At 39.5% G+C, this 13,344-nt stretch overlaps 1 protein-coding gene across 3 annotated transcripts; it reads right to left on the reverse strand.

The window, feature by feature from the left end:
- Positions 1-990: 990 nt before the first annotated feature.
- LOC143488756 (globoside alpha-1,3-N-acetylgalactosaminyltransferase 1-like) lies at positions 991-12,934 on the reverse strand. 3 transcript variants are annotated; one of them, XM_076987640.1, is made up of 7 exons: positions 12,846-12,934; positions 5,272-5,307; positions 5,100-5,144; positions 4,361-4,405; positions 2,692-2,724; positions 2,223-2,357; positions 991-1,917 (listed from the first exon to the last, which is right to left on the reverse strand). In XM_076987640.1, exons 1-7 carry the CDS (start codon positions 12,905-12,907, stop codon positions 1,227-1,229), a joined length of 1,047 nt encoding a protein of 348 aa, XP_076843755.1. In that variant the 5' UTR covers positions 12,908-12,934; the 3' UTR covers positions 991-1,226. The 3 variants fall into 3 exon arrangements, with proteins under 3 accessions (XP_076843755.1, XP_076843757.1, XP_076843756.1); XM_076987642.1 differs by lacking the exons at positions 5,272-5,307; positions 12,846-12,934 and having other exon boundaries at positions 4,363-4,405; positions 5,100-5,137; XM_076987641.1 differs by lacking the exons at positions 5,100-5,144; positions 5,272-5,307; positions 12,846-12,934 and having other exon boundaries at positions 4,363-4,668.
- Between the last annotated feature and the right edge of the window lie 410 nt (positions 12,935-13,344).

Here is a 13,344-nt window from a genome sequence, read left to right on the forward strand (position 1 = left end):
GATGGTGAAAAAAAAATCAGACAGTTGGATCACACATTCAACTGCCCTTCATTTACAATATTCAGTTAATTCAGTCTGTATGGGAAGTATGGTTACGTATGGGAACACCAATACATATTATTCTTACCCAATTCTCTTTAGACATAAATAATTTCTTCTGTATTTACCTGGATGTCTTCTTCTTAAACTCTAGAACTCTTTCCTGACACCCGTGTGTTGTGAATTTGTTCTCCTGACCAGCTACTGGACACTGAGGGCTGAACACACTTATAATGCTGCCTGTGAACCCTGAAGGTTATGATCTATATCTAATAACACAAACACCCATATAGAGGTGACATTTAATTCTGTGTATCTTGAAACATGAAGGTTTAAATAAGAGTAACAACTACCTGAATATATTTGTGGTTGCTTGTAAGTAGACTAAGTCCTGGCTCAAAAAACTCAACAGTTTAATGAATGACTTACTCCAAACATCTTGAACAGGAGAGTTAGAGTGGTGAACTGAGACTGTTCACTCCGATCATTCTGCCTCCCTGTGTAAACACAGACTGATGTGGAGTTTTATGTTTGAAATGCTGTGTCTGTTACCCTCTACATGAACATCAGCATGGTGGTAGGGTTGTTTCACAAAGCTGGACGTTTTAAATCCAGATAAATTAAGCTCAAATTTGAAGACTGTACAAGTTCTGCAAACACTTCTTCAATCTACAAAACCTTTGTTCCACACGCATGGCTTTATGTTTAAAGAGCATGTGAATATGCCAACAAACTCTCCTTATCACGAACTATTACCCACATTCCCATGTCATGTTTATTTCATCCCACAGTGAGCAACCTTGTTGTATGTCTGTGACATCTATACATAATGCTGCTAATGATCACAGTTCAGCTACTTACTTCATCCTTTCCCCGGTCAGGTGCCTTTACTTGGGACACAGTTCCTCCTGGTTCAGTTTAATGCTTACAAACACGATCATCAAACATGAACAGATTTTATACGAATTAGATCAAGTTTATTCTCATCATAATGTAAATTCAATTGGATCAATTGGAAAACCAAAACCAAACAAACAAAGCAATCAATCTTAACTTTAATAGATTATTTAAATCATTTAGTATATTTTTTACTTAGTAAAAAGATATAGAAAAAAATGTGCATGTGTGTGATGGTGTATGTGAATAAAAGTAAAACATAATCCACAATTAAAAAGTGTGGGGTGCAATCAGGGGTTGGGGCGCACCTCATCATAGTTCTTAATGACCTGGGAGAAGCGAATGATTTTGATATCATCAGTTTTGGATTTAAAGTCCTGCCACAGGTACTCAGGTGACAGGACCTTGGTGGGCTTGTTGTACAGGAAGTACTTGTTCAGGTGGGACTCCTCCTGCCACGCCGCTTCAATAGAATTGGCCTTGTCCACGTCCAGCTGTATCCGGCAGGTTTTAGCCAGTTTGTGCACCTCCTTCACTAGACCACCAATCACTGCACCACCATAGTAATAATCTCCCATCCCCTGAGGAATGTAGGCCTGGGACTCAGGACGCCTCTCATATGGGAATTCATCACGTGTTGTACTGTAATAACCAGGGTGTATCACGGCAACTATATCACCCAGAGTCTCGGCCCCCCAGTGGTCATAGAACTTGGTGTCCACATCAAGGCTGAAGATGTAGTCGACCTCATTGGCCAGTTGGTTCTCAATGAGTTTCTCCAGCTTCTCCATCCTGCGTAATGTGATTTCCTGCCAGCGGTTTGAACTTGGTATTTTCATTGTAGTCAGACTACGGTTGGCACCCAGTGTTACCATAGGAACTGCCTCTGGCTGGTCTGTAAAGATGTAATAATGCACACGGTAACCCTGCATGTAGTGTTTCTCTGCTGACTCCAGGAAGTCCTTCAGGAACCGCACATATCTGGAATTGGGAATATTGATGAGAGTTATGGCTAATTTCATCATAGACTTCATTAGACTTCATACATACATAATACAGACTATATTAGACTACATATTAGACTACTATAGACTATATTAGACTACATACAGACTATATTAGACTACATACAGACTATATTAGACTACATACAGAAATGAACACGTCTTCTTATTTGGGCATGTTGGCCTGAGAAGATGATTTTCCCAAAATATATTTCAATGTAATGTTAAAGTTTGTCACACACTACTCCCCACAATAAACACCAGCCTATGGTAGATACTTACTTCCCCAGTGCAAACACAGTGGTTGCTATGGTGATGTTCTGGGTTTTGTAGATGGCGTCAATCAGAGTCGTGTCAAATGTGTCCTCCCACACCACTGGAGCAAGCCATGGGGTCACTGTGACGACATCTGTCCTGCTGTTACACACACACACACATACACACACCATGGGGTCACCATGATGACATCTGTCCTGCTGTTACACACACACACACTTAAGGTGTGTTCAGACTTGGTATCTTTGGTTCCATGAAAATTAACGCTGGTGTGATTGCTCTATTAGTGTGAATAATTTGAGTAAGTGTGAATGCTTCCTTTCAAGTTCTGGTGCACACCAAATAAGCAGATCAACAGTGTCTGAACACAAGAATTAACACACTTTTACTCACCCATATGTACAGTACTTACCAAAATAAAACACATACACACACACATTTATGAATACACCCTTACTCATCCATATGTACTTACCCATTTAGCACACTGGGTTGCTTATACAAAATCCTAAAACATACAAAAGCAAACAAACTATATTAAATACATTAATAGAGATCAGACAACATAAAAGCCAATGAACAACATATAAAGCAACTCATATAATTAAATTATCATTGAGTTAAATTTATTTATAGAGCACATTTAAAGATAACAATTGTTGACCAAAGTACTGTATATTTGCACTGGATTAACAATCTTACATAGAGGACTGACACAGAGACACAGTAGCACATAAATGAAATAGAAATAAGAGCTCTCACACTGAGGTAAAAGCCAAGTGATCTGACTTTTGTCTTAAAATGTGACTTAAAAGCCGTTAATTGTTGATAATGGCTCCAGGTTTCAGGTAACCCTAATCTGGGCGAGGAAAACTGGGTCCTGATGTTTGTATTTTCGAGAGTTCGCCAACCACTCTGGCCAAAAGGGTAGTCCACCTTGTGTTCCTTAAGGAACTCTGCTAGAGTAATGTAGGAGTTAATTCCAGCAGACCAGCTCAGAAACGATTTCATTCTCACCAAATGCAAAATCACCCTTCAGGGCAAGAAAGGCAAGAGATAGCCTCTTACATCTCCAGCAAAAACGGGAGCTAACTGCTTTGCCATTTTATAAAATGTGTGCTTGCCAGAAGAGAGTCTGCATATTTCGTAGTAAATTACCGGTAACCCATCAAGGGCAAACAAAGGTAGGAGCGAGAGATGGCATGTCACTCATACTGGCGCTGTCTTGTTTCCCTGTGAAGCCAGTTACAAGTACAAGCAAAAGTAATAGTAATTACATTTGCATTTTCTGAAGGAAGTGCATAATGCAGGTGAACTGGAAGTAGGTGCTTGCTACACAATTACTATGGTATTCTAGCCTGTTATGCTTTTGTTACACAGTTACTTACTGGTTGCTATGGAATCTATATTTTGTATGCATTCTATACTATCTATTGTCACAATAAAGGCCCGGACCCATCGCTTTGGGTGTGTGTAGGTGTAGTCTACATCTGGTTATGTCCATATGTGCATTTCTTGGGTGTGGTTCTGTGGGCTTGTGTTCATCCGTTTCACCTGTGGCTCACTTGGGTCTTGTTTAGTTTACCTATATAATGTGTGTTTAAACAGTGTCCTGTGCTCGTCTTTTTCTGAGTCTGCACATTTGTGTGTTTAATGTTCATTGTGCACTATCCGCACAATGGATAGTGCATTAACCGTTCGTGTGTAATATGAAAACTCTTCTCTGCATCCTGCCTTCCTCGCGTGTTACATCTATACTGCATCGTATGAATCTATACTATGAATTTATCTTATCTATAAGTGGTTCAGGTTGAATCAATTGCAGCAAAGTGGAGATTACAAATAAGGGGAAACATGATTTGCTTTGCATGTACTGTATCTTGTTAGTGTGTGTGTGTGTGTGTGTGTGTGTGTGTGTGTGTGTGTGTGTGTGTGTGTGTGTGTGTGTGTGTGTGTGTGTGTGTGTGTGTGTTGTGTGTGCGTGTGTGTGTGCGTGTGTGTGTGTGTGTGTGTGTGTGTGTGTGTGTGGGTGAGGGGTGTGTGTGGGTGTGTGTGGGTGTGTGTGTGTGTGTGTGTATGTGTGTGGGTGAGGGGTGTGTGTGTGTGTGTGGGTGAGGGGTGTGTGTGTGTGTGTGTGTACATACACCTGAGGGAGGAGAATGTTATTGATTTTGTGCTGTTCTTCTTCCCTGAAGAAAAAAAAGCTGATGAGCCAACAAACATGAAATATTGACATCACTGTAAAATTACTATAACAATAATAATAATAATAAATTTAATTTATAAGCGCCTTTCACAACACTCAAGGACACTTTACAAGAAATAAATAAAACAAACTATGGAGAGAACACAATACGCACCAGAGGACATGAAACATAAAATAGTATTATAGAAGACTGAGACCTGAAAGATTTGAGTTGGATGAACTGAGTACGGCCTGAGAGATATGAATGAAACCAGTCAAGTGTGATATGGTTAATGCGTTTTAAAGAGTGTAGGAACAATTCCAGTAGTAAGTGAAGAATGAATAATGGCAGTTATGAGGGGAGCAGAGAGGAAAGACAGGATTTAACTACAACTGTAGGGAAAGGATCAAGCTGACATGAAGAAGGCTTTGATTTGCTAATAAGAAAATTACAGATGAATCTGGGAGTTGAAAACAGGAGAGAGAGAAACTGTGAGAGAGGTACAGAAGAAGAAGAGAGAGGTAATGAATTAGGACAGATGCTCTGGTGGGTTTTACAAATTATACTGTTGGGTCTTTTGATTAACACCAATCACAGAGGCCATGTCTGTCTAAACAACCTTACAAATAGCATCTTATACATGTTTATATATGTAGCCTATGATGGAGGAGTACTGTGTGAATTTGACAGTACTCACTTCACACGCGAGTCCCATTTGGGTTGTTCTAGTTGTGTATACACCCTGTAAAATACAAAACATATAAATTAGTGCTAGCACATTTTAAAGGTATGGTTGTATCTGTGTTTTGCGTGTGTGTGTGTGTGTGTGTGTGTGTGTGTGTGTGTGTGTGTGTTTGTTAAGAATTCACCTAAACCAGGAGGTACTGTGTCCCAAGTAAAGGCACCTGACAGGAGAAAGGATGAAGTTAGTAGCTGAACTGTGATCATTAGCAATCTGGAACACTCTGGAATACCCTGGAACACTCTTGAACACTCCAGCAATACACTTGAATTCATCATCACCTCCTCCACAAATGTTCAGTTTGGATTCTCTTCACAGGACCGTGCTAAACTCCAGGGCATAATCAGTACCACAGAAAAGATATTATACACACAAATGTCTCAGTTGGGTAGCATATCTGGCTAATTAAAGCCTTTGGCCTCTGAAGTCTTGACTAATGACCAACAGAGAGAGGTGCAATGATTCATCAGCTTCATGGGGTACCCGCTTCACTCTTTTACTTTTACTTTCGTTTGGTTTCCATGACGCTAGTCCAGGGGTGTCAAACTCATGTTGGTCTGGTGGCCACATACAACTTAATCAAATCTCAAGGGGGCCAGACCAGTAAACTCATTCCAAAATTACATGGAACGAACAATAAGTCCACCTTTTTACTTTGTATTAGTGCAAAGAAGTAAATTATAAAAATCTTTATATGAAATGAATTGTCCTTTTACTAAATAGGCCTATATTATGAACAGAGGTGTCAATTTCAGGTCCAGAAAGTAAAAGTCCTCACCAGGATTTTGCTCAGGCTTCTTGGATTGTGTTGATTGTGTTGAATTTTACCTGGATTGCACTAATTAGAAAATCTAGCAAGCTTGAGCAACATCCTGGGAAGGAGTTTTACTTTCTGAACCTGGAATTGACACCTCTGATTATGAACAACTTTTTAGTTTTAATTTTTACTTTTTTAGAAAAGTATGTGCAATTTCAACAACACTTTTACTCAGTTAATTTCAACAACACTTTTACTCAGTTTTGTGCATTATGCATAAAAACTGATCACACTGGCTCTGTTTGAAATAGACTACTACATACTGGATACTGCATACTGGACTCTGTATATACTGGATACTGCATACTGGTCCTCATAGTAAATGCAGTACAGTTTCCAGTATGCGACAAAAGCAAAGCATACTACGGGGTCACGTGAACGTAGCGTTGCATGATGGGATGCAGTACACCACGAAGATAGCTCTGTTCGCGTACTGGAATATTTTGCGGAAGTAGTAGGTCATCCGGGTATGTTTCGCGTACTGGAAAATTTCATTTTGGTCACATACTGCATACGGCATACTGATTTGGGGCTCAATCAGTACACCAGTAGTATGTAGTAGGCTATTTCGAACACAGCCAGTGTGTCACGGTCAGTGATGCCGGTAACGCGTTACTTAGTTACGCGTTACTGTAGTCGGACTACTTTTTCCAGTAACGAGTAGTCTAACGCAACTACTATTTAAAAACTAGTAGTCAGATTAAAGTTACTTATCTAAAACATCGTGCGTTACTATTTCTGCATTTCGGGGGAATGTAGGTTATATTTATTCATTCTTATTTTTTGGCTACACGTTTCTTACGCGGTTACGTCATATCTGCTCTGGCGCCAAAGTCAGATGTGAACAATATGGAAGTTGAGGTTCGCCTTTAGCAGCTGGAAATACAGGCATTATTTTGATTTTATTTAGGCTAAGGAAGGCAACATTAAGGTCCGTTGTACACTCTGCGCTGGTAACAGAGTGCTGTCTACTTTCAAAAACACAACGTCAAACCTGAAAAAAAAAAAAACCGGGGGGTTGGCGGCGAATGTAAATTGTTACCGGGCGGGGTGTAAAATGGACTAAATTCAGTATTATTTCGCGATCTATCGATCGCCGGTGTTTGGCGCCAGATCGGACTAGTAACTCATTGAATCATAGATGTGGATCAGAGGTAAATAAACTAGATTTTTTTTTCGGCGTGAGAAATCGGAAGTATGGCGTGTGAAGACGGTCAAATGCGTGTGTCTCAATGCGTGAGAGTTAGCAACCCTGTAAGTGGGTGGAGTTGAACAGAAAGACTGTCTTATTTATTTATTTAAAAAACATGTAAGCCTATTTCAAGAAAAAGTTTACAAATGCCAGTGTCATTTTTGATGTTCCGGTTAAAATACATGTCAATAAAGTGAGTATTGGCAGAACTGGTAGTGATTTTCATGTTATAGGGGCGGGGGATCAGCCTCTGCTGAAAGTAACTAAAAGTAATCTAACTTAGTTACTTTTAAAAGCAAGTAGTCAGTAACTTAACTGAGTTACTTTTTAAAGAAGTAGTCAGTAGTCGGATTACTGTTTCAAAGTAACTATGGCAACACTGGTCACGGTGAGGACCCCTGCCCCTCCCTTTTGGGCGTGTGTCTACGTCGTCTACGTCTACTCGTCTGCGTCTGTGGATCTTCGTGGGTGTGGTTGTGTCTTGGGATAATCCGTCTCACTTGTGGCTCGTCTCGTAATCACACGGGGATTATGTGGTTTATCTATTTAATGTGCGCTCGCGCAGTGTCCTGTGTTCGTCGTTGTCTGAGTCTGAACGTTTCACGTTTGTTAGTGTTTATACGTGCGCGTACTGCGCTATTCGTTGTCACAATAAAAGTGACATCTGTGACCAAGCCTGGATTTGTGTCTCGTCCTTCACGCTGCACCCGACATCACACAGTGACATTTTCCACTTCTGGGAAGCAATTCTGAACACATGAACTTTCCATTTTTCTTGAAAAATCTGACACTCTGTGTCCACTTTTATCTTTTTTGACAAATACATTTCATTTAAGAGGATGTCAGGGACAATAGAAAAGCGGGTAAAGCGATAGAACTGACTAAAACACGCGGACAATATAGGAACTGCTGATTGTAAATAAAATGGAGTTTATTATTCTTAAATAATGCAGGTTTATTCCGCGGGCTGGACTGAACTCCCTGGCGGGCCGTATGCTTGACACCTCTGGTCTAGTCGCATACTGTGTAATCCCCTCCAGTAATTGAATTAATTGTGTCTTGTGATTGCTCATTTCATGTGTATTTATTTGTTTATGGTAATGTAGCCGGCACTCCCCCTCCTGGCCGCTAGGGTGCGCTTTGCCCAGCCAGTAGTAAATGGCTAAGAGCCTCAGTCTTGTGTTGTACTGTGTGAAGGTAAGATGTGAAGAGAAACATCCAACTAAATGTAATTGTTTAAATAAACCATCCGTCTTCAGACATCTTTATTATTATGTTCTAAAGCTGTTTTGGTTCGATATAAAAGATCATATTGTTGATTTGAAGACGTTTTGTATGGTATGTTTTAGTGCATTACATTGAAAGTGTAGCGCCAAGAGTCGTCACGTACAACCACGGTGCTAATTCGCTAACGTTCGTTATTCATGTCCCAGGGTAAAAAACATTGCTGTGTGGTTTTATATTGAAAATTTGTAGTTCTGTGCAGTATTCTTGTGGTTAGTGAGCAGTCGGTGACGATATGCATCTAGTGAGAATTCTGTAGTAAAAGCAGTCTTGTGTTGTACTGTGTGAAGGTGCCAGAGAGAAGTGATGCTGTATTATTGCCGTATGAAGAGAGAGATCGTCGGGTAATAAAACCGCTGCGACTGCACGGCGATTGAAAAGAATACTTCTGGTGTCCAGTCTCCCTTCTTTTCCCCTACGACAACCAAAAAAAATACACAACGCAGAGCCAGCGGGAAACTCAAGGCGGACTGAGTGCGAGGTGGTTAAGCGCAGGACACAACGGGTTACAGTAACAATAAATAATAATTAATAAACTAAAATAATACAATTTAAAAAGTAAAATAAATTAATTAATAAAATACAAGAGACAAAACATCGATTAAACGTTTTGCTTATTTATACATATATTTATTTTTGCATATTTATGCATTTATTTAGGCCTACCTATCTCTGGATATTTCGATTTATTTACTTCTCTTTTTGTTTTGTGCTTGACCAGATATGACTTGGATTACTCGTTTGTTTGCGATTTGTCAGCGAACCCAGCCTGATGGTCCTGGATTTTCAGCACGGTGCCAAAAGCCTTTTATATACATGGCAGACGACGAGGACCATAGGCAGGTGAATTAAGATTCAAAGCAAACTTTGGGTTGAATTAACTTACAGTAATAATTTAATGGTCAAGCTTAACACTTAAACCTGCGCGTTAATATGCTTCGCCGTGCGTTTGCGCCCTCTGGTTTTGAACATGATGCCATATTCCTCACACACAAAGTTACATTTGTAACGGCACATTTGAAACGGTGTTGTGGCAATAACCAAAAAAGTGGTGGTCACACATTCATTCAACGTTTCTTTGGCTTTGGGTGATAAATGTTACCTGTGCAAACCATGACGTCTAATTGTAAAAAAAAAAATCCAGCGAGCCAACATGTTTCACGCATGCGTAAAATTGGCAGCCTCAAGTATGCAGCATCTGCCTAAAGACTTGTAGAAAATGACAATTACGCACATGCGTAGTCCCGTAGTCAAAACCGAGTTTCGGGTTCAAATCGGGCATCAACACCGACCAATCACAAGCAGGTATGGTGTTGCGTCTCAACTTCATCTTACAGTAGTAGGCAAACACAGAAAATCAGAAACTTGGATAAGAACTCGTGTTTTTCTAAAATAAATATAAGGTGCAAAAATGAAAAACCTGAAGATGAGGGAAATGAACCAATTTTTCATTTATTCTACCAAGGCAAAATGTAATAATTGTGTTTAATAATTACATCCAATTTCTCATTTTTCAATTTAGTTTCAAGTCTGAAAATCGAACTGATAAACGTTACACGGACTCCGAGTGAGCAGCATAGACAGAAACTGAGGTTCCTTGCCTATACTGCTTATCTGGTTAACTTGATAGTCTGGTTAATCTGGTTAAATGATAGCCTAGCTATATTATTCCCCAATGGGTTGTATGTGGCTAGCATACCAAACGTTACGACAGTAGCTATATCTAAATGTTAATAAATCTATTAAAGAGATTTCAAAAGCTATACGTTAGCTAACTAACCAATTACAATTGAGTTATGAATTAGCAGTAGAATCTCATCAGTTGTTCAAAACGATCAAACAAAAACGCATTACTGTATTGATTGCTCCCTGCAGGTATCTTTTAGACTGTTTTATGAAGGGCCTTTTGCAGGGAAGTATTAGTTAAATTAAGTGTTACGACCACTGGTGGTCGTTGTGGTGTTCGTGTCTGACGTTACAGGTCCAGATGTGTGTCTCCTCCCACCGTGTATGTCATTCGCTTCCTGGTTGTTGTGGATTGGCTGTCCACCGCCCAAGACCCACAGTCCCGCCTTTAAAAGACCGACAAATCAGCAAGACGAGGAGATTATTCTCCAGATTGGCGTCTGGTGTGTTATAGCGTTCGTTCGATTGTTTGGTTGATTTACTGGTATTTGACTTTGAATTATTTCGTCCCTGTACTTGAGTCTGGATTTGCCCCTTTTGATCTTGGTAGCTGATGTATATATTGTATGTGTTTATGTATATAAAAAGTGTGTATAAGTGTAAATATCTGTGATTATAGTTGTGCTTGTTAATTTGGCCCAGACGGGAAGAAAGGACACGACGCTCTTTTGGTTATACCGTTCTCTTTGTTTTGTCATAGGTAGTTAGGGTAGGTTATTGTTATTTACTTTCGTTTCTTTAAATCGCATCAGGTTAGGTAGTTGATATTATTTTGGTTAGAGACGTTTTTGTTTATTATTTTGAGCATTGGGTTGTGTCCTGGAGTTACATCCCTTGGCCATACTTTGAATAAATTCGTCATTTCATTCATATCTATCTCACTCCCTCTTTTCCATAATATACTCATTCTCTGCTAGGGCTATAGCCTAGTGTTGCGCTTTCTTGGACGTGTTCTTCACTTTCTATCTCGGTTAGGAGTAGATTTTCTTTCTCAATAAACCAATAAAGATTTTAATGAAGATCATTTGGACACTCTTCAAGTTGTAGTGTATTTATTTCTCATTTTCACTACACAGCAGCAGCAGGACAAGTGAACAGCAATCCGCCCTTTTTTTTAACAGCCAAATACACACACACACACACAAAAAACTTTATTTTCTGTAGTGTCCTTACGTGTCAAAATAAAAGTGCTTAATAAGATGGGACTATATTGCATACAAGTGGAGACATTATTGTCTGACAAGAACAACAATAATAAAATAAACATAAATAATACACTTATGAAAACATAACCTAACACCTAGAGTAGTCGTAACATAAGCTTTTAAAAAATGCTTTCACTGACAGCCATGACATGATAAGTTATTTGGCAAGGAATAACCCAGTAGTGTAATGTTTGCCATTAATGTGCAAAATGTTTTGATGTTTTTGCAGATTTGTTTTAGTTTTTAAATTAGTTGTTTAACACAACTCACAAACACACACACAAACCATATTCCCTGTTCACCATCTCCCACTCATTAGTGAACACACCCTCTCCTCATTTGGGTCTCTAATTGTGAAGCCCCACAGATCCGTGTGGTTCGCATTGCCAGTCATCCTGTGCCAAGCAGCTGTTGCCGTACCTGCTCTGAAAGCACCTGCCACCACTGCTGTGTTTTCTCTGGACTCTTACTGCATCAGCAGATTTTGCTTTGATTTGACTCGTGTCGAGTGGAAGATTTCTCAATGTTCCTTCATCCATCACCCCCTCTGTGTCCTGGATTACCACATAATCCATGATGGGCTGCTTTTAACCCAACCTTTTGTGGAATGTGTGTGTGTTTGCTTCTCTTGTCCAGTTAAACACTCTTGTCTGCTCTGTATTGTTTGCCATCTAGATTTTCTTGTTATTGAGCAACAAGGGTCCTTCACAAAAAAAAAAAAAACAGGCATTTCAAATGCTTGGAGAAAGGAGAAATATACACAAAACAGAAGACGAAGCTTTGGTACAAGACCTACGGCTTCTTACCAGGTTACCTGCCAGACTGTCAACCAGAACACTGGAGGACAGCCGACGAAGAACAGAGGGAGAAGACAAAAAAACAAAACCAACCTGAGAACACTCAGGGGGAAAACGAGAGAAAGAGAGCAACGAGAGCATAGTAAGAAGATGAGAGAACTTGGCTTAGGCTGTAAGAGTACGTGACAACAGACAACTTCAGCAATGCGTTGCTGAAGTCGCCTGCTTTAAATAGGCAGCCGAACAGGTGTAACCTATCGGGCTTGATTGCCCCTGGTACCAGCTCGCGGGCTCCGCCTAGTGGCGGCAGGAGGCACGTGCCTGGGTCCAACCCTGACACTCTCATTTATTTAATTAATAATCTCAAGAAATGTACACATTCTAGTAGTTCTCATTGTTCATAGCTGAATTAATATATTTAATTATATATATATGTGTGTGTGTGTGTGTGTATAATTAAATATATTAATTCAACCATATATAATGTCTATGTATTTCCTGAGATTAAATTAAATTAATTCTAACATTACAAAATGACATTTTATCCACAACTGAAACTACAGATGCGTTCACCATTCAGCGTCAAGTATGTGCACTGAACCTGCATTCGATTGGAGTAATTCTGAATGAGTCAGAATTCCCATCATTTCTATTGATTGTTACAGTTACCATGTTACAGTTACCACTACTTGATAGTGTGCATAAAAAGTAGGTACATACCCAAGCAGAATCACTCCTACGAGTGACAGTAAAAACAGATGGTTATTCTGTGTTATTCTCATTGTGATGTTTACTCTCTGTCCCAGGTGGATACAACTAGAAGTTTTAAATCATACAAAGCAGTCGTAACCATCAGAATGAAGCCATCTTGCAGGGGTGTACGGGTCTCTCTTTTAAAATCATGTATGTTTTAATGAGTAAACAATATATTTGTTACAGGCAGCTCAACTGTTATTCTTTATCTAATACCATATTATCAGTTGAAGTACATCACATGGAATTATTCGATGCAGACTCATTCAAAATCAACTACTGTCCACCCCTACATAATGGACTTGCCCAAATTATCTCTCGGTCCATGTGAGGTTTCCACTCCTTCATTGGAATTCCCAGGATAGATATTTATCAAATTAATTCATGTTGTTGAAGGTTTTAGTGCTAGATTTGCACAGTGCGACGCTTTAATTTAAGTAAAGACTACTGCTAAGTGTATTTAGCA

Source organism: Brachyhypopomus gauderio, unplaced genomic scaffold (assembly GCF_052324685.1).
Source record: "Brachyhypopomus gauderio isolate BG-103 unplaced genomic scaffold, BGAUD_0.2 sc54, whole genome shotgun sequence".
NCBI classification, from domain to species: domain Eukaryota; kingdom Metazoa; phylum Chordata; class Actinopteri; order Gymnotiformes; family Hypopomidae; genus Brachyhypopomus; species Brachyhypopomus gauderio.

Coding starts and splice junctions, on each gene's coding strand:
- LOC143488756 (XM_076987640.1), bottom strand. CDS start 12,907: ATGAGAATAACACAGAATAACCATCTGTTTTTACTGTCACTCGTAGGA. Junction 5,145..5,271: donor CACAGTACCTCCTGGTTTAG/GTGAATTCTTAA, acceptor TGTATTTTACAG/GGTGTATACACAACTAGAAC. Junction 2,725..4,360: donor AACATTCTCCTCCCTCAGGT/GTATGTACACAC, acceptor TGTATGTTTTAG/GATTTTGTATAAGCAACCCA.